The 27,785-nt window shown below is 31.1% G+C and overlaps 2 protein-coding genes across 12 annotated transcripts in view; one reads left to right on the top strand and one right to left on the bottom strand.

The window, feature by feature from the left end:
• The window catches only part of LOC143057607 (uncharacterized), a 31,016-nt gene extending 18,234 nt beyond the window's left edge, over positions 1-12,782 (top strand). For 3 of the 9 annotated variants that reach the window (XM_076230958.1, XM_076230983.1, XM_076230974.1), the window contains one exon: positions 6,725-12,782. In XM_076230958.1, the coding sequence (XP_076087073.1) occupies positions 7,276-9,219 (1,944 nt within the window). In that variant the 5' untranslated portion in view covers positions 6,725-7,275 and the 3' untranslated portion in view covers positions 9,220-12,782. The other 6 variants (XM_076230991.1, XM_076231000.1, XM_076230995.1 and 3 more) reach the window with 6 other exon arrangements.
• A 6,903-nt stretch (positions 12,783-19,685) lies between these two features.
• LOC143057593 (tubulin polyglutamylase TTLL7-like) overlaps positions 19,686-27,785 on the bottom strand; it is a 35,797-nt gene continuing 27,697 nt past the window's right edge. Inside the window, exons 14-18 of one of the 3 annotated variants that reach the window (XM_076230930.1) lie at positions 27,149-27,283; positions 26,522-26,602; positions 25,752-25,912; positions 24,770-24,970; positions 19,686-23,454 (exon numbers count right to left, since the gene is read on the bottom strand). In XM_076230930.1, coding sequence (XP_076087045.1) covers positions 24,781-24,970; positions 25,752-25,912; positions 26,522-26,602; positions 27,149-27,283 — 567 coding nt within the window. In that variant the 3' untranslated portion in view covers positions 19,686-23,454; positions 24,770-24,780. The remainder of the gene's footprint in view (positions 23,455-24,769; positions 24,971-25,751; positions 25,913-26,521; positions 26,603-27,148; positions 27,284-27,785) is intronic. The other 2 variants (XM_076230925.1, XM_076230917.1) reach the window with 2 other exon arrangements.

The following is a 27,785-nucleotide window of genomic DNA, read 5'->3' as shown; positions in this document are numbered from 1 at the left end:
TCTTATTTACTTTCAAATTAAATAAGATATCTTATAAAAAATAAAGATATCTTAATACTTAATAAGATATCTTGTTAAATAAATAAGATATCTTCAAATTTGAATAAATATAAAAACGGCGTGCCATAAATGTGTCTATCAAAGAGCAGAAAACAGCCAAAGACCATCAATGGGTCTTCAACACAGCGAGAATTTCCTGATTCTGGAGGCAGGCATCAGCTGGGCCCTTAACAAAAAATTTTACTAGTTCAGTAAAACTGAACGTCAAACAAAAAACTGTTTTTAGTGTGTAATTGGTTGCTGTCTAATTAATGAATACTCTGGTTCAGATTTTTTTTACAATTTGCTAACTATGCTACACTGATACCTTAACTTTTTGTGAATGTTTAGAACACTTTTTAACTAAAGGTGCTTGTCTGAATTCTGAATATTTTAATTTCAAGCAGAATTTTATGCATCAACCCTTTCTAATAGGTTGATTTATTTTCTTTTATTTCATCATGTTTATTCTTACTGCAATAGGGCATTTATTAATCAAATTTTTAAAATATGTTAAATCTGACAACATTGTACATGTATCATATTTGCATAGTTTTTGAAAAGCCTAAGGGTAAATTTGAAGTAATTATATAATTGAATATAAAGTTTTGTGAATAGAATAATAGGCATGTAAGAAGTTAACTGATCAACTTTTGGTCGAAATTTACTTTATTTATTTTTGTGAAAAGTTTAAGCCCATTGGTAATGAAAGGTTATTAGTATGAACCAAGTGCAATGTAATGAAATATATTCTTAACCAAATATCGGTATTGACTTCTGTTTTAAATTGATTGAAACTGCAATTTGGTATAACTTAGTAACAAATTGGGTCTAGGAAGACAGATTTATAAAAGTTTTTCCAAACTTGTTTCCCAATCCCATATTCTGTACTTTGGCAACTTTCCTGAATGATTTGCTGGTTTTAATTTGTCAAACTCAATCAAAGCGTTATGTAACATTGTAATATATATCTTGTAATTTTTCATTAATGAATACTGTTTAAACTAATGCACACATACATGTAGTTATATGGTACTTAATCTGTTAGTTGTTTTTGAACAATTTCAAATATGCAGGTTTACTTTAAGCATTCATATCTTGTGATAAGATTGTTTACTTATTGTTGAAGGCTGTGATGTGACCTTTAAATATATATGTATTTACATTCTTATCTTTTATAGACCAATGTCTCAGAAATTTTATTTTTTTTTAAATTGCAATCCACCCTTCAGCTATAAACACCACATGTGTTGTACTATTAACATTTTAAGGATGCAGCAGTTGATATATTTCAGTGTCTATGTTTTATTTTGAATGTTTGTAGGCAGTTTTTATTAATCATTGTAAGGCATAAGTGTTGTCATCAACAAAATATGTTAGAAAAAAAGTTAATTTAAAATATGTAAGAATTTTGTAGGTATTTGGCATGTTCAGTTGTCAGTTGTCATGTTTATATGTGATAACTTTATGTCCTTTTCACTCATTAAAGTTTTAATCATGTTTTATTGAAATAATTAAATACCAAAGCTCTCTGTTAATTAACTCATCATGACATATTAAATTTGTAGTATAAAGAGTTAATTATGAAAGTTTTATAATTTCATCATATGTTTTTACACTAAATGTAACGTTGTTTTATTTATTATTGAGAGATGAGACTTATATTGAATTGAATTTATGTCTGAGGAGAAGATTTCACTGAATAGGTAGGATAGGATAGAATTTACTCTATTAATATTTAATTAGTTTAACATTGTTTGTACAGTTTCAGAGGGAAGAGTCTGTTATCAATTAAATGTTTGAAATGAAATGATACCTTCTATAGAAGGTTTGATAATAAGATTACAATTGTTGATTCCCTAGCTTTTGCTAAGATTGAAAGAATTAGCTTTTGGTGTGTCATTTCAAAGTTTAAATAAGAGGTTAAAATCTCAAAAACACTCAAATAATAGGATTTTGTGATTTGTGATTAGATGTAGATAGTACTAGATACCAATCAGACATGTGAATCAAACACTTTACATAAAGAGTTATAACACTACTTCTAATTGTATTCATTAAACTAAAGAATTGTTATTTTATTAGATGTTGCCTAATTTTTGGGTAAAAACTTAATTTCCAATGTTGTATTAAAGTCATAAAAAAAAAATACCAGGATATCATGTATATCATATCTATGTACCAAATAGAGAGACACTTAAAATTCACCCTCAGGAGTAAGTAGGAACTTCACCCTTTCACATCTTCACATTCCTATTTGCTTATGGAAGTTTGCATTTATTTGCACATTTTTATTGAAATTCAATAGAGAAAGAAGTCAAGAAGAAATTCTTTGTTAATAATTCTAGTCCAAGTGGGTAATAATTATTGTAGATGTTGACAAAGGTTGGTGTAAAGAAGTTAAAATTCTATTGTTACATGTAAAATAATGTTCTTATAACAACATAAGTCATACATTGTGTTTGGAGCGTGAGAATTCCACTGACTGAGGATATTTTCATTAAAAATTGCTTTTTAGATGCAACATTAGATAAATATAAATATTTTTGTAATTCTTTGTTAAAATCACTTTGAATGAATCCATAAGTGGATTCTAAACTCTTTAAATTGTATAATTATAGGATCATCAAATTTTTTATTGCAAAACCAAAAAAAATATTGGAATTTTGAACAAAGGACGCAAGGTGTTATGGGGGATCAGATAGGGACAACGATGGTATTTATTTTATTGTTAGCTAACCTCTAAATAACTATTGTCAAAAGGACAGGTGAAAATATTTGTAGACAAATAAGATTATATATAGCTGTAATTTACCTGTCTAATTACACATTCTTTATGATATTAGTGTCATATGATTGTTTGATATTTGTATAAGGTCTGAAAACAGAAGGGTATCTGAAGTTAGTTAGATAAAATCTTTCTACATCGTAATCAGATTTGTTACCTAAGAATTTCTATGTGTAATTTTTCGATATTAAATGTAATTATTTATTAGTCAAGACTAGCTTATGTTTATTTTATCACTTATAGATCTTTTAATGTAAGCATATATGATTTTTTTTTAAAAGTGTGATCATTCATGTTAAAACATAGACAGATGTAGGAAATTCCATTTTTTTCAGAAAAAGATTAATTTATAAGAAGAATAATTTCTTGAAAAAAGAATAACAACACTTGTTGAAATTCAGTCTGAATCCTAATTTTTCAAAGCATTGTAAGATTCCTCTAAAAGATTAATGTATTTCAGTTGTTGTATGTGTTATGAGAGGTTTTACCTCCATACTTTTGTTTATTTAAAAAGTATTTATTGTTAGCTAGTTCTTGTCCTGAACATACATGTAATATTTGCTACTGAATATTAAGCAAACAATAATCAATCAATCAATTTACTAGGAAGGATATGGTTTTGATTTTGTATAAGATTTAGGTAGGAAATAGTTTCAATATAGGATATGGTTCTAGTATAGGATAATATTTATGTTGGAATATGGTTCCAAAATAGGATATGATTCTAGTATAAGATACAATTTATGTTGGGATATCATCATATGGTTTTAATGTATGATATGGTTTTAGTTTATGATAAGCTTTATGTTACAGTATGGTTTCAATGTATGATATAGATTTAGTAAAGTATAAGATGAATGTTAAGATATGATTTCAATGTGGGATACAGTTCTCGTATATAATAAGATTTGTTTTTGGATAGGCTTCAATGTGAGATTTCTATTATAGGATCAGAGTTATGTTTTGATATGGTTTTAATGAGGGATATGGTTTTAGTATAGGAAAATATTTATGTTTAGATATATTTTCAATGTCAGAATATGGTTGTAGTATAGGAAAAGTTTTATGTTAGAAAATATATATATGATTCTAGTATACAATCAGAAATATGTTAGGGTATGGTTTTTATGCAAGATAATTGGTTCTAGTATAGGCTAAGATTTATGTTAACATATGGTTGCAATGTGGGATATGGTTTTACTTTATTATAAAATTGATGTAAGTTTTATGGTTTTAGTTTAGGATAAGATCCATGTAAAGTCTTATGTCAGGGTATAAGTTTGGATGAGATTATTGTAAGGATATGATTTATGCTGTCATTATTTTAAATGCATTTGGAAAGTTTTATTTATAGATTTGGTTTCATGGCAATAAAGATGTCCTTACTTTTTTCTTCAACATAGTTTGTGATTTTTTTTCCCTGAACATAAAATTCTTTTGACCAGATTTTCTGGTTTGACAATAGCTCATACCTTACGATGTCTAAGCAGAATGCAGAATCATTATGTGAGAATTGCGCTCTGATATTAAATTTTATAACTGTATGAAAAAGAATGAAGATAGTACATGAGATTGTGAACAATGAATGTTACCTAAGGAAACTTACAAGATGTAAACAGAATTTCTTATCTTAATAGTTTTGAATATGTCAGTGCATATTTGATATAACTTTGGGTAATAATTAATTGATTTGTATGACAAAGATCAGAGATTTTACGACTGATATGTCAATTTTTACCAATTCGTCAATGAAAAATTAGTTTATTTGATTCATCATGACCCCTGGGGCCAAAGAATTATGTTTTTTAATTTCATAGTGGTATTGATATAAAAAAAATTCAATGCCTGAATTGCAGTGTAACAACTTGTTTTTTTTTAATATGATAATTTTCCATTATGAATGTTTACTCTTGTGAAGCGATTGCAAGACTTAACAGTTTAATATGGGTTTAATAAGTAATTTATTCTATCACATGGAGGGCTGTTTACAGGTAAATCTGTATTTGTTACAGATTTCTTCACACTTCATATCAACAGGTAGTCAGGCCCTTTAACATTGACCAACAAGTGGAGGGAAAATTCATTGTTAAAAAAAAAATCATAATTGATTTGAAAAGGATGTTTTTGTGGTGAGAAAGCAAATTGTATTGCTGTGTCATAGTTAGAAACTTTTGTTCATATGACATTTTTGTTAACTGTTAGAATATTAATAGTTCAATTTCGATTTTCTGCTAGAATGGGAAATAATGGCAATAAAGAAATGTGAGTACTGTCAAAACATTTATAATGATTATTGTGTTGTTCATTTTTGTACAAATTTTAAGTATTATATATAAAAGTGAAATATTAGCTGGAAATGACAAAAATTCAGAAAATGAAAATTGCCTCTGGTTGACAAATATTTGTAATATGTGATGATGCATGGTTGTAAAAACTTAAAAATGACCTTTTTTTACTTTTTTACAGTTCTTGAACTTAAACAAAAAATAATCAGAGGTATTTCCATTGGGTCAGGCTTTTTGTAGCATTAACTACTTTGTAAACTGTAAAGTATATACATTTTATTTGAGTCACAAATATTTTGATAATTTATCATTTTTTTAAAATTATACCACTAGTATTTATTGTATTTGTAGCTATAAGCTGTATTACTTTTTGAATAAATAATTTATATTTAAAGTAGTAATATAAGAATTAAGGAATTTGACACAAACTTTTTAATATATCTGACACTTTGAGTAAACATAATTTTCCTTTTTTTCACCTATGAACAAATATGTCATTAATTCAGTACCTGACATTACCAGGTAAAAATGTATAATTATGATTAAGCAGTTCATTTCTATCATAAATAATAAGGTAATAGTACTCATACATATTTTACATTATTTTCCCTGTTTGAACATTCATTGTAATCTTATTTTCTGCATATAAATGTTATATTATTTACAATTTGGTAGCATTATGCACATATTTATGTAATTCTCATGTCCATATAAGCAAAGTTTATAAGTATATACATTGATGGTTTTTATGGAATGATTTGTTTGGGAAAATGTCAGATATGTTTTTGCTTATCCATTGTCTATTGGACTGTTAACTCACGAATTACTTATTAATAATGTGTTTGACATGTTTCTGTACTTACAAAAAATTAATATGCTCTAAAACCCCTTTATTATTGGAATATCAAATTGAAAAAAAAAGCACTGCTTACAAATCGCATTGTTAATAAAGTTTTTATAAAAATATTGTGATCGTAACATGTTTTAGTATGTTTTTTAGGACAATTTGACAAATAGAAAATGAGTAAGTTTTCCTTTGTTCTGTGTACCGTTGATTATCAAATAAAATCTCATTGACATTCTTTTACACCATTAAATCTCAAAATAAGAATGGTGCGGTAACTATATTGATCTATTGTGTCAAACTTTTATTCAAATTTGTTTTCAAAACAGCTATTGTATTTCTTTATAATTGTTGCAACTATATATTAAGGATATAATAGTAGAAAAATCTATTGTTCGTGCCTTAGTTTTATAATTGTAATTGACAATATACATAATGAAGGGATTGCATATTTAAATGTTCAGAAGAAACACAAAATAATTTTAGTAGTGAAATCTTGACAAATGAACAGAAATATGTCATAGTTTATTCAATAATTTCTCAACTTAGTACTTCTAAAATGGATAATCTTCTTTTTGTGGAGTTAATTCCGTTTACTGCAAGTATATTTGAAGGAATGGAAATATTTTTTTTAGATTTTTTTGTTGTTTCTATTGTTATGGTGTATAATTTAAAGATTGTAACCTTCTTCCACATTAACGCGATATAGGCTGTTTAGATATAATCTATACTATGATAATATCTGTATTGTTTTCTCATTTCAGGTAGTTGAAGCATCAAAGGAGATAAGATATTGATACTAATACAGCCACACTGAAAGAAAAATGGAAAAAATTATCTCGTCACCATCAGAAACTAAATCATGATCTTAACAAAATTGTTTAAATCTACATCCATTTCGATTTAGAAATCTTTTGAATTGAAAAGAAAAGATTTGAAAAGAGGTCAGACTCCATTGGGACACAAGTTAAGCACGGATCAGTAACTTCACTCTCTTGATGAATGTGTGTGACCATAGAGCCATAAACGACAGGTTCGGATCAAACTTGTGAATAGATGTAGTTTTATGGAATGTATAAAATGGTCGAATTATTTAGTGATTCTTTGAGATGGGATCTGTGAAATCTTTCTGACTGAACTGATGTTAATAAATAAAGATTGAATGAGATAATGTTCACATGTAGATTGATTTGGCAGTTTAGTAAGACGGAAACAACAAATACGTGCTAAGCCAGAGATTATACCATTTAAATCTATAGTAATGAACAGATGAATCATTAATACGTTTTGTTCGAGCAAATATTAATTGAAACAACAAAATGGCCTCCACCTGTTTAACTTTATGTTTTGGGATTTACCTTGTTTTTTCGTTACTACTCCATATTGGTGAAGTTGTATTAAATGCTATGTTTGTGATACATTTATATGATGATAGCACTAAAAGAACGTGGTTTACAATTATGCTGGGACTGATGCTATTACCAATGGTAACAGTCCAGTTAGTGTCTGCTTTACTTCTGCTCCATAAGAGAGGAGAACATTTGACAACATTTCAAGCTTTTGGAACAGCCATGCTTCATGTGTTTCAGCTGGGATTTGTATGGCGACACATTCGCTTGATAACAGAAGATGAAATAAAATGGAAGAAACGTGATCTAGCAGACTTGTGCATATTAAGACTGTTTTATACATTTTCAGCCAGTTTGCCTATATTTGGAATGCAAGTGTATTTAATAGTGAAATATAACTCGTTTGACTGGCTGATAATTTCTGCTACAACTGTCACAATGTGTGCTATTGCCTGGGCCTTAGCTAGTTACAGGAGACAAAATGAAGCTGATATAGCAGAAGGCACAGTCTTAACTTTTCCTGGAACAATTTTTCGCCTGATCTGGAGATTTGGAGAAATAATTTCCAGAATTTTGTCATTAATTGTTTTTGCATCTTTATACAAATCCTGGATTTTTCTTGTGATTTTACTCCACTGGTTAACAATGATGGTGTGTATTTTTACCTCTGTGTTTGGATTTTTCGAATTAGTGGGAGTCAGTCGAGTGCACAGATTTTTCCTTAGCACACTCATTGCTTACATTTACATATTTTGTTACCTCAATTTCAACAGCCAGAGAACGCAATGGAGATATATTACATTCTATACAATTATGTTCCTAGAAAATGCTGTACTTTTGATTGTGTGGTATTTAAGTGCAGTAGAGGATAATTCGTTGAGAACATATACTATCATATTCATTGCATGTATCACATTTGTCATAGGCATTGTCTCAATGATAATGTATTATCGCTTCTTCCACATTCCCGCCAAAAAGTTATTCGCAGATGGGAAAGACAATGTTTGTGTGCAAGACTCTTGCATTAACTGCAAACTCAGTCTTTGCAATAAACACAGTAAATATTTTCAGAGACCTTTTAGTGCTGGCTGGGTAAGTCAGTATCAGAAGGCTTTGTATCAGGGAAATTATTATAAAAATATGCAGGACTCATTACTCGACTCTATGTCTGAATGGGAAGAAATATCATCAAGCTCAGACTCAGCATCAGAAGGCAGAAATCATTCAAAACGTGAAAAATCTGTGACTTTTCATTCAGCAGGGACATACAGTCATAAGAGATTTTTACCCAAATCTGGATTATCTGATTCCGATTCAGATTCAACATCAATGACAAGTCGACAAAATATTAATCAGTCTTCAAGTGATTCTGAAGTGAGTGACACTGTGAATCCATTATCATGTGAAAATACCAGTCAGACTCAGCTACTCACTGATAGCTGGGAAAAACTTATTGAAGGTAAAGACAATATTACCAATGAAAATGTTCAAAATCTGCAATCTTTTCGACCAATTAGTGCTCAGAACTTAGAGGATTGGTATTCAGATGGATACAGTACCGATCATTCATCGTCAGACTTTCAGTTACCCATTACAGTGCTTGCCAAACTTAACAAGTGTCGTATTTCTGTAGCATCAGACTCCACTCAGTGTACCATGTGTAAACATCTCAAAATTAATCGTAAGAGACCAAAAACATACTCACGATCGTCTCAGGAAAAAATTATTGAGGAAAATTATGATTTAGAATCAAATACAATAGTGTTGGAGACTCCAAGAAGTGCTGCGTGGTATAACTGTAGTGAATCTGGTGATAGTGCCTTCCCACAGGAAACAATCAGTACCACATGTCCCAGTAACATTGAGTCTGATGAGGACGGGATTAGTGAGACGAGTTTTGAAATGATCATTTAATGTATACACTTTCATTTATTCATGTACTAATGGCCTTGAACAACATAGTATATAAATATTGTGGTACAATAACTTTTCCGTCAGAACCAGTCCTTACCAAATATGAATCAAGATATGATTGATAATCTTTTTTCACTGCTGAAATTGCATGGAATATGATTCAATATTTTCTGCATACACATTTTGTAAAGACTTGTAGCAAAACTGAAAATTTAAACTTTCCTCAATGGCACATTTATATAAAAGTAATCACTTATATCAATGGAATTTTCAAATTATTTTAAAAAAAATCTGAATTTTAAGGTAGAAAAATAGATGTTTATAATGAATTTATATGCCTTTTTAGCTCACCTGGCCCGAAGGGCCAAGTGAGCTATTCCCATCACTTTGCGTCCGGCGTCCGTCGTCGTCCGTCGTCGTCCGTCGTCATCCGTCGTCGTTAACTTTTACAAAAATCTTCTCCTCTGAAACTACTGGGCCAAATCAAACCAAACTTGGCCAAAATCATCATTGGGGTATCTAGTTTAAAAAATGTGTGGCGTGACCCGGTCAACCAACCAAGATGGCCGCCACGGCTAAAAATAGAACATAGGGGTAAAATGCAGTTTTTGGCTTATAACTCAAAAACCAAAGCATTTAGAGCAAATCTGACATGGGGTAAATATGTTTATCAGGTCAAGATCTATCTGCCCTGAAATTTTCAGATGAATCGGTCAATCGGTTGTTGGGTTGCTGCCCCTGAATTGGTAATTTTGAGGAAATTTTGCTGTTTTTGGTTATTATCTTGAATATTATTATAGATAGAGATAAACTGTAAACAGCAATAATGTTCAGCAAAGTAAGATCTACAAATAAGTCAACATGACCAAAATGGTCAGTTGACCCCTTTAGGAGTTATTGCCCTTTATAGTCAATTTTTAACCATTTTTCGTTAATTAAAGTAATCTTTTACAAAAATCTTCTCCTCTGAAACTACTGGGCCAAATTAATCCAAACTTGGCCACAATCATCTTTGGGGTAGCTAGTTTAAAAAATGTGTGGCGTGACCTGGTCAACCAACCAAGATGGCCGCCACGGCTAAAAATAGAACAAAGGGGTAAAATGCAGTTTTTGGCTTATAACTCAAAAACCAAAGCATTTTGAGGAAATCTGACATGGGATAAAAATGTTTATCAGGTCAAGATCTATCTGCCCTGAAATTTTCAGATGAATCGGTCAATCGGTTGTTGGGTTGCTGCCCCTGAATTGGTAATTTTGAGGAAATTTTGGTGTTTTTGGTTATTATCTTGAATATTATTATAGATAGAGATAAACTGTAAACAGCAATAATGTTCAGCAAAGTAAGATCTACAAATAAGTCAACATGACCAAAATGGTCAGTTGACCCGTTTAGGAGTTATTGCCCTTTATAGTCAATTTTTAACCATTTTTCGTAAATTAAAGTAATCTTTTACAAAAATCTTCTCCTCTGAAACTACTGGGCCAAATTAATCCAAACTTGGCCACAATCATCTTTGGGGTATCTAGTTTAAAAAATGTGTGGCGTGACCTGGTCAACCAACCAAGATGGCCGCCACCGCTAAAAATAGAACATAGGGGTAAAATGCAGTTTTTGGCTTATAACTCAAAAACCAAAGCATTTTGAGGAAATCTGACATGGGATAAAAATGTTTATCAGGTCAAGATCTATCTGCCCTGAAATTTTCAGATGAATCGGTCAATCGGTTGTTGGGTTGCTGCCCCTGAATTGGTAATTTTGAGGAAATTTTGGTGTTTTTGGTTATTATCTTGAATATTATTATAGATAGAGATAAATTGTAAACAGCAATAATGTTCAGCAAAGTAAGATCTACAAATAAGTCAACATGACCAAAATGGTCAGTTGACCCCTTTAGGAGTTATTGCCCTTTATAGTCAATCTTTAACCATTTTTCATAAATCTAAGTAATCTTTTACAAAATCTCCACTGAAACTACTAGGCCACAATCATCTTTGGGGTATCTAGTTTGAAAAATGTGTCCGATGACCTGGCCATTCAACCAAGATGGCCGCCACGGCTAAAAATAGAACATAGGGGTAAAATGCAGTTTTTGGCTTATAACTATGAAACCAAAGCATCTAGAGCAAATCTGACAAGAAGTTAAATTGTTAATCAAGTCAATATCTATCTGCCCTGAATTTTTCAGATGAATTGGACAACTGGTTGTTGGGTTGCTGCCCTCCAATTGGTAATTTTTAAAGAAATTTTGCTGTTTTTGGTTATCTTGAATACTATTATAGATAGCGATAAACTGTAAACAGAAATAATGTTCAGCAAAGTAAGATCTACAAATAAGTCAACATGACCTAAATGGTCAATTGACCCCTTAAGGAGTTATTGTCCTTTATAGTCAATTTTTAACAATTTTCATTAATTTGGTAAATTTATGTAAATTTTTACCAAATATAGTTCTCTGTTACTAATGGGCAAAGTTCATTATAGATATAATTGTAAGAAGCAAAATCGTTCAGTAAAGTAAGAACTTCAAACACATTACCATCACCAAAATAGAATTTTGTCATGAATCCATTTGTGTCCTTTGTTTAATATGCACATAGACCAAGGTGAGCGACACAGGCTCTTTAGAGCCTCTAGTTTCCTGTTAAAATTATAATAGAGTCGTTGAATTTAATTAATTATAGACTAAATTGGAAATATAAATATCTGTAACATTACAACTATTTTGTTTTACTATGTATAGGTTAACTTTACTACAGATGTACATGTATAATTATGGTTGAGATATTTTTCTAATGGATTTATGAGTTTTGAACAGCGGTATACTACTGTTGCCTTTATTTCTCACATAGAAAACAGTATTCTTTTGTGGAAATCTAAATATTTAAAATTTGATGTATGATAAAACACAATGTTTATATTTATCCCTCGGCATGACCAAATCCAATAAATCTACTCTGCCGTCTATTTTAATATATATTTTAGATCTTTGATACACAGAAAGTTTTCTCAGAGTATAATAGACAATTTATTTCAATCAATTTTTTGGTTTATTTTTAATTTCAAATCTTTTTAATTTATCTGCAGGTGTTTGACATATTAAAATAAGTTTACGATCTAGCTATAAATATTGGCGCTAAATGAACTCTCAAATGAAATGGATATTAAAGCACTTATTTAATAAGAAATGTTTTTAATTCAGAAACATAAAAGAAAACAATATATGGACCATATTACCATAATGGTATAGGTATTTATACAGCATTCAAACTTTATCTCAGGGAAATCGGGCAAATTTATTTTTTTTAACAAAAAGCTGAGCACTATTAATTGAATTGATTTTTTTTTTTTATTTCTTTCTTTGTACTTGTTGTTTGTTAATATATGATTGTTAAAGTTTATAATACAACACATGTTTATGGATACCAAGGCACAAAATGCAATTAATATCTGTATAGTGTATACCTCAGTTTATAATACTACACTTGTTTATGGATACCCAGGCACAAATTGCATTTAATACCTCTGTATACCTCAGGATTAATAATAAAATTGTTATAATTAACTTTTATTTATTCAAGCACAAACTAGTGAATAGTAAGCTGTTTACATAAAGATATAAGAAAGAAGCTTATTGGGCATCCCTTCACTGTGCGGATTGTTTGTTTTATAAATGTCTATTTTAATGATATTAAATTTTAGTTTTCATGACCCACTAAGGAGCATTCTGTTTTTCGGTCTGTTCCTCTGTCTTTCCTGCTTCAGGTTAAAGTTTTTTGTCATGGTAGTTTTTCATGAAGTTGAAGTTCAATCATCTTGAAACTTAGTACACTTGTTCCCCATGATATGATCTCTCTAATTTTAATGCCAAATTAAAGTTTTGACCCCAATTTTAAGGTCCACTGTACATAGAGAATGATAGTGTGAGTGGAGCATTCTGTTTTCTATGGACACATTCTTGTCTTCTCTTGGTTTAATTTCCTTGATTGACTATCCCTTAAATTCCATGAAAACGGGTACCATGCTGTGACCATGGTAGTGGAAGCAGCTGCACTCAGATGCTGTCTGTTATCATAAAAAGTATCATTCAGTTTTCCATTATGAGAAAATGTTAGAATAGTCTCAGTTCAGCTTCTTGTAATCTTAATTTATAGTACTTTATATATTGCTATCAGTTTACCAGTTTTTGCTCTTGTGAGGCTATCACTTTATCAGTATTTGCTCTTATATTAATTGGTGCTCTTGTGAAGCTATCATAACAATTGGTGCTCTTGTGAAGCTATCATAACAATTGGTGCTCTTGTGAAGCTATCATAACAATTGGTGCTCTTGTGAAGCTATCATAACAATTGGCGCTCTTGTGAAGCTATCATAACAATAGGTGCTCTTCGTTGTGAGGGTACTGTATTAATGGGTGCTCTAGTGAGACAAAACTTAATGTGTCAGAAGATGAACTGGTATCAGTAGAAATTAACTACAGATACTCTTTTTTCAGTCAATAAACATGAATAAGCATGAAGTATTTGCCACTGTCCACCAAGCAAGCAACAATCGATTAATCTAAAGCCAGTGTATTCTCAATTTTAGATAAATCCAGCATACAATGTACTTTCATTTACAAACACAATAAAGTGATGTGACTCAGGTATTTTGAAAATATTTTTGAGATTAATTTATCGTGTACTACATCAAAAAAAGAAAACAACACAATATTTATTAACATGCATTTAGAGCTCTTTTGTGATTCGCCTTAGTCAGGAACGCTCAAAGTCAAATATTTGAAAGCTTATGATGTGTAAGGACCAAAACAGCTTAAAAGCTCGTTCAACGCACAATACTTGTAAAATGTGGTCAGTTAATACCTGGTCATTTTCTTGGTAACAAAGATATGGAAATTAACACAAAACTGAATCATATCAATCTGGTCCAGTTATTGACAAAGTTTGTCATATTTAATATCTAACTGACAAACATGAACTTGCTACAGTAAAATATGGCCTAGTTTTCATCAAACATTTTGACAAGCTGCTTAACAAATTTCAGTAACCAAAGTAACAAGTGATAGATATAACTATTCCAATACACAGATTGTTCATGTCATCAGACATGCTCACATGAACATTCGTTATTTAACGAATTTTAAGAGGCTTTAAATTAGAATACTAGTATAAGAGTGCTAACATTTATCACAGTAAAAAAGATATTTGTATTGCTGTTCTTCTTTAAATTTGAACTTTGCAAATACTGGAGCAGTAAAAAATGCCATATTGTAATATAAACCAAATCTGTATATACTGGTGGGTAGCAGTATTCCATACTACGAATACTTTTTGCTTAAACTGAAGTAACATTATGAAACCACCAATTTTACTGATTGTCCTTTTTCAAGGCTTCAAATCAAAAAGAAATGTTATGAAGTTAGATTTGTTGTTATGTCACTTGATATAAAAAAGTTGATGTTACCTATGAAGCTAAAGCAATCATCACTCGCCTTCCTATAGGACAATCCAGCAAGAAAATAGCAGACTCTTGTGTCATTGGTCTACAAAGCTAGAACAATTAGTAACAAGTGTGCACACTTTGGAATGTGTCGCCTCACTGACCTCTATATATATGAACATAGAACATCCAGCAAAATACATGCATAGTTTGAAAATTGATACCTGCTTCAAAGCTAGAAAAACCATTTAACAAAAGTTAACACTTTGAAATGTGTCACCTACCTACAAAACTAGAACAGCCATTTCATATTTCACTCTGAAAATTGTTGCTTTACATATTCTGAAATGGTAGGTCTGCCTATAAAGCTTGAACAAGCAATTTACAAGAGTGCACATTCACAATTGTGTGGCCAGCATATAAAGTTTGAACAAACAATTGACCAAGAGTGAACACTCTGAAATGTGGGACCTGCTTAAAAAGCTAGAACAAACAATTATAAAAGTGCACTTTCTAAAATCAAGCCTATAAAGCTAGAACAAGCAATTAGCCAAGAGTGTACATTCTGAAATGAGGGACTTGCCTATATAGCTAGAACAAACAATTAGCAAGAGTGCAACTCTGAAATGTGTGGACTGCCTACAAATCTTGAACAAACAATAAACACAAGTGCACACTCTGAAAGGTGGCCTACCTATAAAACTAGAACAAACAATAAACAAAAGTGCACACTCTGAAATGTGTTGTCTGCCTATAAAGCTAGAACAAACAAAAGAACAAGAATGCACATTCTGAAATATATGGCCTGCCTGTAAAGCTTGAACAAACAAATAACAAGAGTGCACATTCTGAAATGTGTTGTCTGCCTGTAAAGCTTGAACAAACAAATAACAAGACTGCACATTCTGAAATGTTTTGTCTGTTTATAAAGCTTGAACAAACAGATAACAAGAGTGCACACTCTGAAATGTGTTGTCTGCCTATAAAGCTTGAACAAACAAGTCACAAGAGTGCACATTCTGAAATGTGTTGTCTGCCTGTAAAGCTAGAACAAACAAATAACAAGAGTGCACATTCTGAAATGTGTTGTCTGCCTGTAAAGCTAGAACAAACAAATAACAAGAGTGCACACTCTGAAATGTGTTGTCTGCATGTAAAGCTTGAACAAACAAATCACAAGAATGCACATTCTGAAATGTGTTGTCTGCCTATAAAGCTTGAACAAACAAATGACAAGAGTGCACATTCTGAAATGTGTTGTCTGCCTGTAAAGCTTGAACAAACAAATAACAAGACTGCACACTCTAAAATGCTTTGTCTGTTTATAAAGCTTGAACAAACAAATGACAAGAGTGCACATTCTGAAATGTGTTGTCTGCCTGTAAAGCTTGAACAAACAAATAACAAGACTGCACACTCTAAAATGCTTTGTCTGTTTATAAAGCTTGAACAAACAAATCACAAGAATGCACATTCTGAAATGTGTTGTCTGCCTGTAAAGCTTGAACAAACAAATAACAAGAGTGCACCTTCTGAAATGTGTTGTCTGCATGTAAAGCTTGAACAAACAAATCACAAGAATGCACATTCTGAAATGTGTTGTCTGCCTATAAAGCTTGAACAAACAAATGACAAGAGTGCACATTCTGAAATGTGTTGTCTGCCTGTAAAGCTTGAACAAACAAATAACAAGACTGCACACTCTAAAATGCTTTGTCTGTTTATAAAGCTTGAACAAACAAATAACAAGAGTGCACATTCAGAAATGTGTTGTCTGCATGTAAAGCTTGAACAAACAAATCACAAGAATGCACATTCTGAAATGTGTTGTCTGCCTATAAAGCTTGAACAAACAAATAACAAGAGTGCACATTCAGAAATGTGTTGTCTGCCTATAAAGCTTGAACAAACAAATAACAAGAGTGCACATTCTGAAATGTGTTGTCTGCCTATAAAGCTTGAACAAACAAATAACAAGAGTGCACATTCAGAAATGTGTTGTCTGCCTGTAAAGCTTGAACAAACAAATAACAAGAGTGCACATTCTGAAATGTGTTGTCTGCCTATAAAGCTTGAACAAACAAATAACAAGAGTGCACATTCTGAAATGTGTTGTCTGCCTATAAAGCTTGAACAAACAAATAACAAGAGTGCACACTCTGAAATGTGTTGTCTGCCTGTAAAGCTTGAACAAACAAATAACAAGAGTGCACATTCTGAAATGTGTTGTCTGCCTGTAAAGCTTGAACAAACAAATAACAAGACTGCACACTCTGAAATGTTTTGTCTGTTTATAAAGCTAGAACAAACAATTAACACTTGACACTGCACACTCTGAAATGTATGGCCTTCCTATAAAACTTAAACAATTAACAAGAGTGCACAAAGTTGTTGTCTGCTTTACTTGTTATGACAAATATTTTGTACTTGAGCTCAAGGTTTTATTTCAGGTATCTGACAAATTGAGCCATAAAAATAAGGTCAAGATGTGATAAACCCTGTCAGACATACATGTGCACCTTCAGATAGTTTTATTCAACAGCATTAAGCTATTATTATAATATATGAGAGCTACAGTGGTTGACAGGTGTTTAGAAATAAGGTTATAATAGAACCCACCTATCTGATATTCCATTTGTTACTGTTGGTTCTGAATATGCATGAAATACTTGCTGGTAGACAATCCATTAATTTAGTGAGTAGAATAATAAAGTATCATGAAATTGAGGTCAAGGTCTGAGGGACACAGGCAAAAAGAAAGAAAAACAATAATGCATCACCCTAATTTGGAGTGATTGATTTTCTTAAAGCCTCAATTTGTTCCTTTGAATTATGTGAAGTTGTGCAGCTGGTGTCCAGTTCTTAAGGAAAGCTAAAATAATAACGGAAGATTCCTTGAAATACAGAAAAATAAATAATCATACTGCTGTGGCATGGGGATATATCAATTCATAAAACAATTTAAAGGTGCTTTAGCAATATGTGATTATCAATAACTGGGTTTTCAGAATATAAAAGCCAAGTTAACATTTTTGTAGTGCTTCTCTTTGCTAGTTGCCTAGATATTTTACAGTTCCAGTTATTTTAAAGTTCCATCTTCTTCAGTTATGTGGGATATTTATTTCTCAAGCACTACTTTATTATTTGATAGACAAGACTGAAGAGGTTTGTTATTAAACAAGGAAGAATGCATTGTTGTGTGATATGAACCGTTACCTGGACGTTAAGAATTTCTAATCAAGTTGTCACCTGTATACCTTTGTAGGTGTATCTCTTAATACAAACTTGACAATTAAATTGAAAAAGATATCTAAATACTGTAAACAATCTGTTTCAAAGTTTGCATGTTTGCTGTAACATTTCATATAAAATTTCACAGCAATTTGATTAGACATATAACCTTTTACATACTTCAGGTCACTCAAGTGTCAGTTGTTATAAGGGAGACAACTCTAGAATTACTTCAAAACCAAAATTTGCAAGAATGTAGACATTCTTAAAAGTAAGCCTCGTTATTTCAATAAATAAAGCTTAGTACTCATTAACAGTGAACAGAGATATAACATAACAAGAGGCTGTCAAAATGACAGCAAAGTGTATATCCCTTACTTTTATCAGTGTCCTTTTTCAGCAATAAGGAGCCACAATTTGTGAAGTGCATGGGTGGATAGTGTCAAAATCAAACTTAACCTCCATTTTGATATCAGAAACAACTTATCAAAATTTGAAATGAAATTAATTTGTAATTCTGAAGTTGAAAAGTGTCAATCAATCAAGTGTCATAACTGCAATTTTTCTTTAGAATCAACATATTTAAATTTGAGGACTGGTTGAACTATCATCAAGTTATTGTATAGAAATGATTAAGATTTGCCCACCGTCTCTTCATCAGAAAACCTCATTGAAAATGAAGACTCATAAAATAAATAAGGTCTTCCTAATCATAACTGTTCTTTAAAGTTTTTTGAAATATATGGTACTTAAAGTTTTTGTCAAACTAAAAATGGGTTCAATAACTCCTCTAAATAGTTGACTATAGATAAACATGCATTTTGCCATATGTTCTACTTTAAGCAGTGTCTGACATGTTGGTCAGGAACCAGAATCATGAACATATCTTTCAAATATAAAAAAGTAGATGTGGTATGATTGCCAATGAGACAACTGTCCACAGAAGACCAAAATGACGCAGAAATTAACAACTATAGGTCACTGTACCGCCTTCAACAATGAGCAAAGCTCATACCGCATAGTCAGCTATAAAAGGCCCCGAAATGACAATGTAAAACAATTCAAACAAGAAAACAAACGGCCTCATTTATGTACAAAAAATGAACGAAAAACATATATGTAAAACATAAACAAACGACAACCACTGAATTACAGGCTCCTGACATGGGACAGGCACATACATACAGAATGTGGTGGCGTTAAACATGTTAGCGGGATCCCAACCCTCCACCTAACATGGGACAGTACAATATAAGAACTATAAAAATCAGTTAAAAAAGGCTTTACTCATCAGATGGACAAAAATACCAGTGGACGTGGACAGGTACTTGTACATCCCAACAACAAAAAGACACTCAGAACAGATCTGAGAGTGCTCACAGTTATCTGACAGCTAGTTCAAAGCCACTAACAACTAAACCCCATTGATGATTGTAGGCACATTTGGTTCCAGTATTTTAAGTGAGATTATTGTAAAAATAAGAATAATGAAAGAGACGACAGACACCAAGTGATGGCAGTAGCTTACAATGGCCCTTAAAACCAGTTGAGCTTAAAAAGTGTGCAAAAATGCATGTCCAGTGGAAGAATCTGTGCAAGATAGTTGAACATGGGTAAATTTTATAGAAGAGGATTTACAAACTGATATAGGCAGAAATTGCTTTATGCATTGGTAAGGGAAAACCCCAGAATAACTCATGATCATAAAATTAAAAAGTTGATGCACAACCTCATTTTAAGTGTAATGCAGACGACACAAAACAACAGGAGCTGGACAGATGAAACAATAACAGTGAAATACTAGTCAGTATCATTTATTCTTTTTAGGAAAATACATTGCAAGATTCTACATTCAAAACTGGATTCACAAAAGGTAGTAAATATAATGAAAATATTATCACAGTGCATTTATAATAATACTAACCAAATCATTCAAAAATATCACATATCAAACGCATTTATCTCCCCTTAGAGTTGTAAATTTTGTGCCATGAATAAAAATTAAATAGCATTTTGCAATAATTGAGGAATATCCATTGAAAGCTTACAAAGACAACAGCATTAAAGTGTAAAATACTTTATATAAAAATTCAAATATTTCATTTGTCAAATCTGTAGCTCTATTTTAGAATTAACATCCTGTTATACCTATATTCATTTACTGTTACTAGTTTTCTTAACAAGCATTCTTGCAAACCATTTCCCTAATGCATATATATTCTACGTTCATACCAATTTAAAAGCAGAAATTTCTTTTAAACCTCACCAGAAACTAAATGAGGAGGTTTTCAGCATAAGGGGTTTTTTTTCAAAGCATGCGATTTTCTTTTTTCAAAGCATGAGGTTTTTCTTAAATTTACAATAATGACAAAATAAATATAAAATCTATGCTTCTTAATAATAAAGATTAATTGTAAGAATATTATCAAAAATGAATTGATTCATAAATATTCATAAATCACTGCTAAACAAAACAATATCATGAATATGGCATAATTAAAGCTTTTATGTAAATAAATTATAAATATTTGCTAGTACATATTTTACTATTATTCAGTGTAAATGGCAGTACTACTTAATTTGAAAGATTTCTCAAAATAAACACAAAAAATACTATATATAGTAAAGATATTAAGTTCGTTACAGTTCAAAGACAAAAAAATGACAAATTGTTAACTTGTTTCGATCAAGACAGTAGCATATTGTATCCTAAAATTCAATTCAGAGATAAATAGTACAATAACAAGAGATTAAAACTATTTCACATCATGACTAGAAGAAAAATGGAAGAAGAAAAAATAAAGCTATAGAAGGTCATCAATTAAATTAATAGAAAGAATGATAGTTTGAAACAGTTTGAAGAACTTAATATTTTAGCCTTTCTGATGATGATATTAAATTCAAGAATAGATCTATAATGCTAATATTAGTAATTACTTAAATAAACCATACTAATAGGAGACATTAATTCCACTGAATGCAAGGCAGAAAACTAATAAAGGGAGATAACAAAAGATATTTCAAATGTTGATATCTTAAAGGGAGATAACAAAGGAAATTTCAAATGTTGATATCTTCAATGTTAATTGTGGAGGTACTGTCCAGAAAAATCTTGTATGTTTTGTATGTTTTCAAATACATTGGTTATTAGGTCAAAATTAGAAAAATGTTTGTTTCCCCTCCCCCCACCTGGGTAAAACAAAGGATTGATAATATAAATAAATACACTCAAATTGAGCACAAACTAAAATTAAGGAAAAGTGGCCTCGGCTGGACAAGTCCACCCATTCTTGTGACCATGCATATTTGCTTTGACATCCAGTTTATAAATTAACCTGCCTTCCTTGTCTGTTTACAAAAGGTAGACCCAGGGATGGGGAAACAAGACATTCTTTCAAATGTGGGCTTATCAAGAACTGTTTAAAAAATGTTTGGCTTTGAAAGTCCAGATGTTGAAGGGAGAAAGGTAAATTAAAGGTAGTCACCTGAAGCAAGCTCCCTTACCACATCTATATTGATTTCAATTCATAACTTAAAAACATCTGATTCAAAGTGTTTTTTGAGGTACACGCACCTGAGGTCATTTCTAAAGTGTATTGTACTTCAAAAACTGATTGATTTTTTATCATAGAAGTTGTTTACAAAGGAGGACATCTCTCCTCAACTAAAATGTGCTTTTTCAAGACAGCAGTCTCTCTGTTGAATTTAAAAAAACACACACAGAGAAATGTGACGAGTCCAAAAAGGGTGATTCTCATTATAGAAGTTTAAAAAGATTTGTTTTTTATATATATTTGAAATGGCAGTCAAATAAAACTTATAAAACTTAGCCTATTCAAATATTTGGTAAAATGGGTTTTTTTAGATCATTTTCTTCCACTGTAAAAATAAGGCAATTCCTTATAACAATAATGTTTTTCTATTTATGATTTCGTAAAAATGATAATATGGTGACATATATATAAATACATAAAATATGTTATAAAAAGAAAAATATCACAAAAGTAATAGAATATATGAAACATTTCTATAAATAACATCCGTATACTACATGACAATATATATCATGATGTTTTACACTTGCCTGCAGTGTTCCTACAAAAATATCTAGTTTGTTTTATATACAAACAAAAACATTTTGCTTATAATTTCAAAATATAACTTTTAAAATATCAAAACAGAATGTCAGTAACATATATGGCAAAATCAACCAGACTAAACTGAATAGAATATTCCCATCTTATTCCATCATAATGTAGCAAATTTTGTTAGCCCTATCTGAATGATCATACCTATTGTTACATGACAATGCAAGACAAAACATTTTACGTCAAAAATTAACAAGTGTAAACATTTACAAAAATGCTGACTACATTAAAATAGCACTATCAATATTAATTATCATTACAAAATGGAATCTTAAAATGAAAGACATAACATGGTTTAAAATTACTTGATGGAATAGTAAAAATATCAATAGATATCAAAATCATATCAACATCAATAGATTATCACAGTGATTATAAATGGACGGTCTTCGTGATCAGTAAAAATAAAACAACAACCAAATTAAATTGAGACTTCAAAGTGGTCCTCTATCTGTCAGAGCAGTTTTAAGACTTCAGAGTGGTCCCCTATATCTGTAAGAACGGTTATCACTTCAGGACGGACCTTATCTGTCAGAGCAGTCAAGACTTTAGAACGGTCCCCTATATCTGTCAGAGCAGTCGACTTCAGAATTGTCCCCTATCTGTCAGAGCAGTCAAGACTTCAGAATAATTCTCTATCTGTCAGAGCGGTCAAGACTTCAGAATCATACTCTATCTGTCAGAGCAGTCAAGACTTCAGAATGGTCCCCTATATCTGTCAGAGTTGTCAAAATTTCAGAATGGTCCTCTATATCTGTCAAAGCGGTCAAGACTTCAGAATGGTCCCCTACCTGTCAGAGGAGTCAATGAGTCAGAATGGTCCTCTATCTTTTAGAGCAGTCAAGACATTAGAATGGTCCCCTATATCTGTCAGAGCTGTGAAGCTGCTAATAGTCGGAATAAATAATAAAACCCTACAAAAAAGTCTCAAAATGTATGATGTGTTTTGATGTTGCTTTAATGAAGTCAGTCTCTGAAGCCTCAATTCAACTGTCTATTTTATATGTCATACACAAATAACATTTTTCTACAGGTAATACATGTATCAACACTGTCCTGAGAATTTAAAAAAAAACAAGGGAAGTTACCTCTGTTATGCAGCTGCGTAAAATGCTGAAACTGAATTTAAAAAAGGACAAGTTAAAAAACAAATTCTTCCTAAGATTATTCACACAATAAAAGTTGATAATAAAGCAATGATTCAAAAATCTATAGCAATAAAAAGCAGCTGTTTTAATATAATTGATAACAAAAACTTAATAATCTGAAATGATCAAACTGGTTCCAAGAATAACATTGCACTGTGTCAGCTACCAGTCGTTTTGTCATGATGCTTCCCCACGATAAAGTTTTGAGTAGCGCTGGCTCATTGTCTGGGTGTTAGGAGGAACTAATGATATTGGTTTCTCTCTACCTAGTCTGAAAAAATAAAATGAATAACAATATTACTATTGGATAATAATTAAATAATAATTAAAAAAATATATATTCTGGATCTATTGGTGTATTTATATAAGAGGATATCCTAGTTTGCCATATTTGGGTAACTCTAGAGAAACACAATCAACCACTTACCAAAATTAACATTATATTGCTTCTGTGTTTGCTTTCTAGTTTGTCTTGTGGTGTGATTTTTTTGGTCAACATTGTTGCTGATATACTTGAAATTGCCACTATTTAATCTCTTCAATTTCATAAATGAAACAACTTACTTAAATAAACATAATTAACTTAATATTCTTTGATAACATTTTTTGTTTAAAAAGACCTCAGTATTAATGACAAAATTTAAAGACAAAAATTAATACAAATTAGGTAAAGAAAAATAAATGAATACAATATTAATAAAATGTGAAAGCTGACATGTACATGGACAAAAAAAAACAACTCAAAAACAAATAGTGGACAGATATGAGAATCAAAACTAACTTGATGAGGCCTAGGCCTATAGTGTATGATTGCTCAGCATTTTTACAACAAACACAAAATCTATTTTATACATACACTTAAAATACATGGTGTTATTAAGAATATTACACACTAACACATATAAAGGACATGCACATATTAGTTCCCAACCAAAGCTACATTTCCTGTTATATACATGTAATTGTCCACAAGTCCACAAGTTTTCATTGAAGTCACTTTGATAGTGCTTAAACTGTTAAAAGTTATTTCAACTGCCGAAAATCAGGATTATAGTATCATGGATACTTGGATAAGTAGGCTGAATTTCTCAATGTATTGAATACCTGCTATTTTATTTCATACTAACTGTGGCAGAGGTCTGCAGTCTATTCATTATCCTTCCATCATTCTTTTATTGATAACTTTAATATTTCTAAGAGAATTTTCCAACTTTTTTAATACAATTTCATTGTAACTATAATATTTAATGCAGAGAAAACAATTTCTGAGTTTTAAAAACAAAATGTTTTCTGATTTTCTATTCCTTATTAACATTTTTTAAGGCATTTAAATTTTCCATGCCTGTTAACAGTCGTTTAGCATATATGTAGGATTTTAACTTCTTGTAACCTGGCTCATAAGTGATTTGTTTAAAAGTAAATGTTATGCAAAGCAGAAAAAAACTCTTTTTTTTCACACAAGCAAATCATTGAGTTTATCTCATTATTAATTAGCATGAATTAAAACCCCTTCCCACACACACACATATATATATATTTACCCCTAACATTAGTGCACATCATTAGTTAGTGTATAATATTCTTACATCACCTTTAATTACCCTGAAGGTTCAGTGTCGGAATGACTAGTGGTACTCTGTGATGTATTCTTAGCCTCTGCAGCAAACTGATAAACAATGAGAAGACAATCCCTGCACAGCTGAACGATTCTACGACAACAGTTCATATCTGACTCACTTATATTTTCTGTGCTCTTGCTGAAAATTGTTTCCCAACCAGCTGGTCCACTGAAATCAACAAGTTATTCCAGTATTGAAATTGACCGATTACTTTTTTTTCTATAATGATTAAATGCAAAGGAATTCGAAGAAAACTGTGTACAAATTATGAAATATTCTTGAATTTCTTTTTAATGATATCTAAAAGCATATTTAAGGTTGATATATAAATATTCAAATTTTTAAAACATCTTTTTTTTTAATTACTATCTTTTTTATATAGAAATGTAATCATAAGTGCAAATTTTCAATTGTAATACTTATATAAATATAACAATTTGATTTGGATAGTGAAAAAATCAAGACTTTTTCATTGATGATGACATGATTAAAAATTATTACTGTAAATTCAGAAATGCTTGTGATATCAGAAAAAACAAGAATGTGTCCATAGTACATGGATGCACCACTCGCACTATAATTTTTTATGTTCAGTGGACCCTGAAATCAGGTTCAAAACTCTAATTTGGCATCAAAATTAGAAAGATCATATCATAGAGAACATGTGTACTAAGTTTAAAGTTGATTGGACTTCAACTTCATCAAAAACTACCTCTACAAAAAACTTTAACCCGTTGAAAACAGTACAAAGGACGAACAGAAGGACGAACAAACACACAGACCAGAAAACATAATGCCCCTCTACTATCGTAGGTGGGGCATAAAAATACATAAAGATCTATGTTTTAGTTATCAAAATGGGAGTTCTTATTATCCCGATAATCACTTTAACTTCTGATTTTACAGTATTCTATTAACCTTGATATTATCTGCCATAGAATTAACTTACTTGGAAGAAGAGAAGCAGTTCCAGAGCCCCTGTCCATGACTCCAGAGCAGACGACTGAATACACGACTAAATATTCTATAAATCCTGAGATTATCAACGTCACTCACTCTCCAGGTTCTCTGTAACACGGCTCTCACGTTAGATCGCACAATGTCTATCACCTGTGCAAAATATCACAATATTACAGTAATTCTATTTTAATCATTGCTGCTTTATTTTACTGTTGTTTGTGAATTCAATTTCATTACTTTCAAACTCAATGGAAAATATGCACTTTGTTATGTACTGATTTTCCTTCAAATAAACGACAACTGTTACCCAAAGAACTATTTTTAAACTATCTGAGATTGCAGGAATACGTATAAAAATATGAATATAACATCTATTTGACAACTACCCAACAAATGTTTAAAAAGAGCAGTAAGATAACTTCTTTTGCTTACATTTTATTGAAAACTGTCCTTGGACATAACACATGGACTGTACATATCAAGGAAAGTTGTATGTAATTAAGTGTAAATTGTAGCCTTTCAAACCTAACAAAAAGACCTTACTGTAGATTCATTTATTTTCGTGGAACTTGCATATTCGTGGATATTTTATTTCTTGGATTTGGCAAAGTCAGCATAAATTCCTTTAGCAAATTTGGAATTCATTGAACATTTAAATTCATGGTTCCCCTGTACCCACGAAATACATGAAGATTTGTTTCCAATGAATATTGATAAATCCACAGTATTTGTTTTTACTAAATGAAAATCATAACATACCTTTCTCCTTTTTATAGAATCTAGTTTCACTAGCCAATAAGAAGCAATCCTTGGTTTGTGGAATTTCCAACTTTCATGGAGCTAAAGAGAAAGTTAGATTTGATTTAAGAGCAAAAATTAAATTCAGATTGATAGAAGGAAAACAGGTACTCACTATATAACAGAGCCAAAAAATATATAAACAGAACTTAAAAATTATAACCTACAACAAAACAACATAAATTGGCATTTTATTACAAAACTATCTAGTCAAAAAAAATAAAATTTACACATCACCTTTTGTTTTTCACAAAAATTTGATTATTCAAATCCTCACACTACTTATGTTTTCATTTACCAGTAGACAAATCTGCTGTAAAGTTAATCTCTCTTTGTTAAGTTAGCCAATTCTTGAACTGCTTATGTCATAATACCTATGCATTTTGCATCTCAATTTAAATATCACCACTCTATATGTTTTCTCTCGAAGGTGTACAGGTTTGACTAGAAACTCATTTGCCACAACTTCAGTTTGTGTTTTGCTTTTTGTATCACAAATGCTATCTTTCCAAGAATCAACTCTACCTCTACCTTCATTTCATTAAAACTATTTTGTCCAGAAACACACTAACTAAACACATAATTTACCTTGTCGAGAATCATTTCTGCCTCCTCGTCAGACTTTCCTGGAAACTTGATCCTCATGTCATTCAAGGCTATCAATGTTTTCTTTGACAATTCATCTTCCCTTTCCTTCACTACACTTGTCAAAAATCCATCATCCTGAAAAAAAATACACACACATGTAAACATCTTACAATTAACCAAATAAATACATCCTGAAATAATAACTAAACATGTAAACATCTAATCATTCACCAAACAAGTGTTAAGATAAGATTTATTCATGCCTCCAGTAGATCTCTAATAGCCCTCATAGGGACTTGTAGAGCACCCACCGTCCAATAGCAAGAAACTTGTATTGTTCCACATGTGGAGCAGGATCTGCTTACCCTTCTGGAGCACCTGAGATCACCCCCAGTTTTTGGTTGGGTTCGTGTTGCTTTGTCTTTAGTTTTCTATGTTGGGTCTTCAGTACTATTATTTGTCTGTTTGTCTTTTTATTTTAAGCCATGCCGTTGTCAATAGATATAGGAAGATGTGGTGTGAGTGCCAATGAGACAACTCTCCATCCAAATAACAATTTATAAAAGTAAACCATTATAGGTCAATGTACAGCCTTCAACACAGAGCCTTGGCTCACACCGAACAAAAAGCTATAAAG

This window comes from Mytilus galloprovincialis, chromosome 1 (assembly GCF_965363235.1).
Source record: "Mytilus galloprovincialis chromosome 1, xbMytGall1.hap1.1, whole genome shotgun sequence".
In the NCBI taxonomy this organism is placed as follows: domain Eukaryota; kingdom Metazoa; phylum Mollusca; class Bivalvia; order Mytilida; family Mytilidae; genus Mytilus; species Mytilus galloprovincialis.
This window is presented reverse-complemented; position numbering and strand designations above follow the sequence as displayed.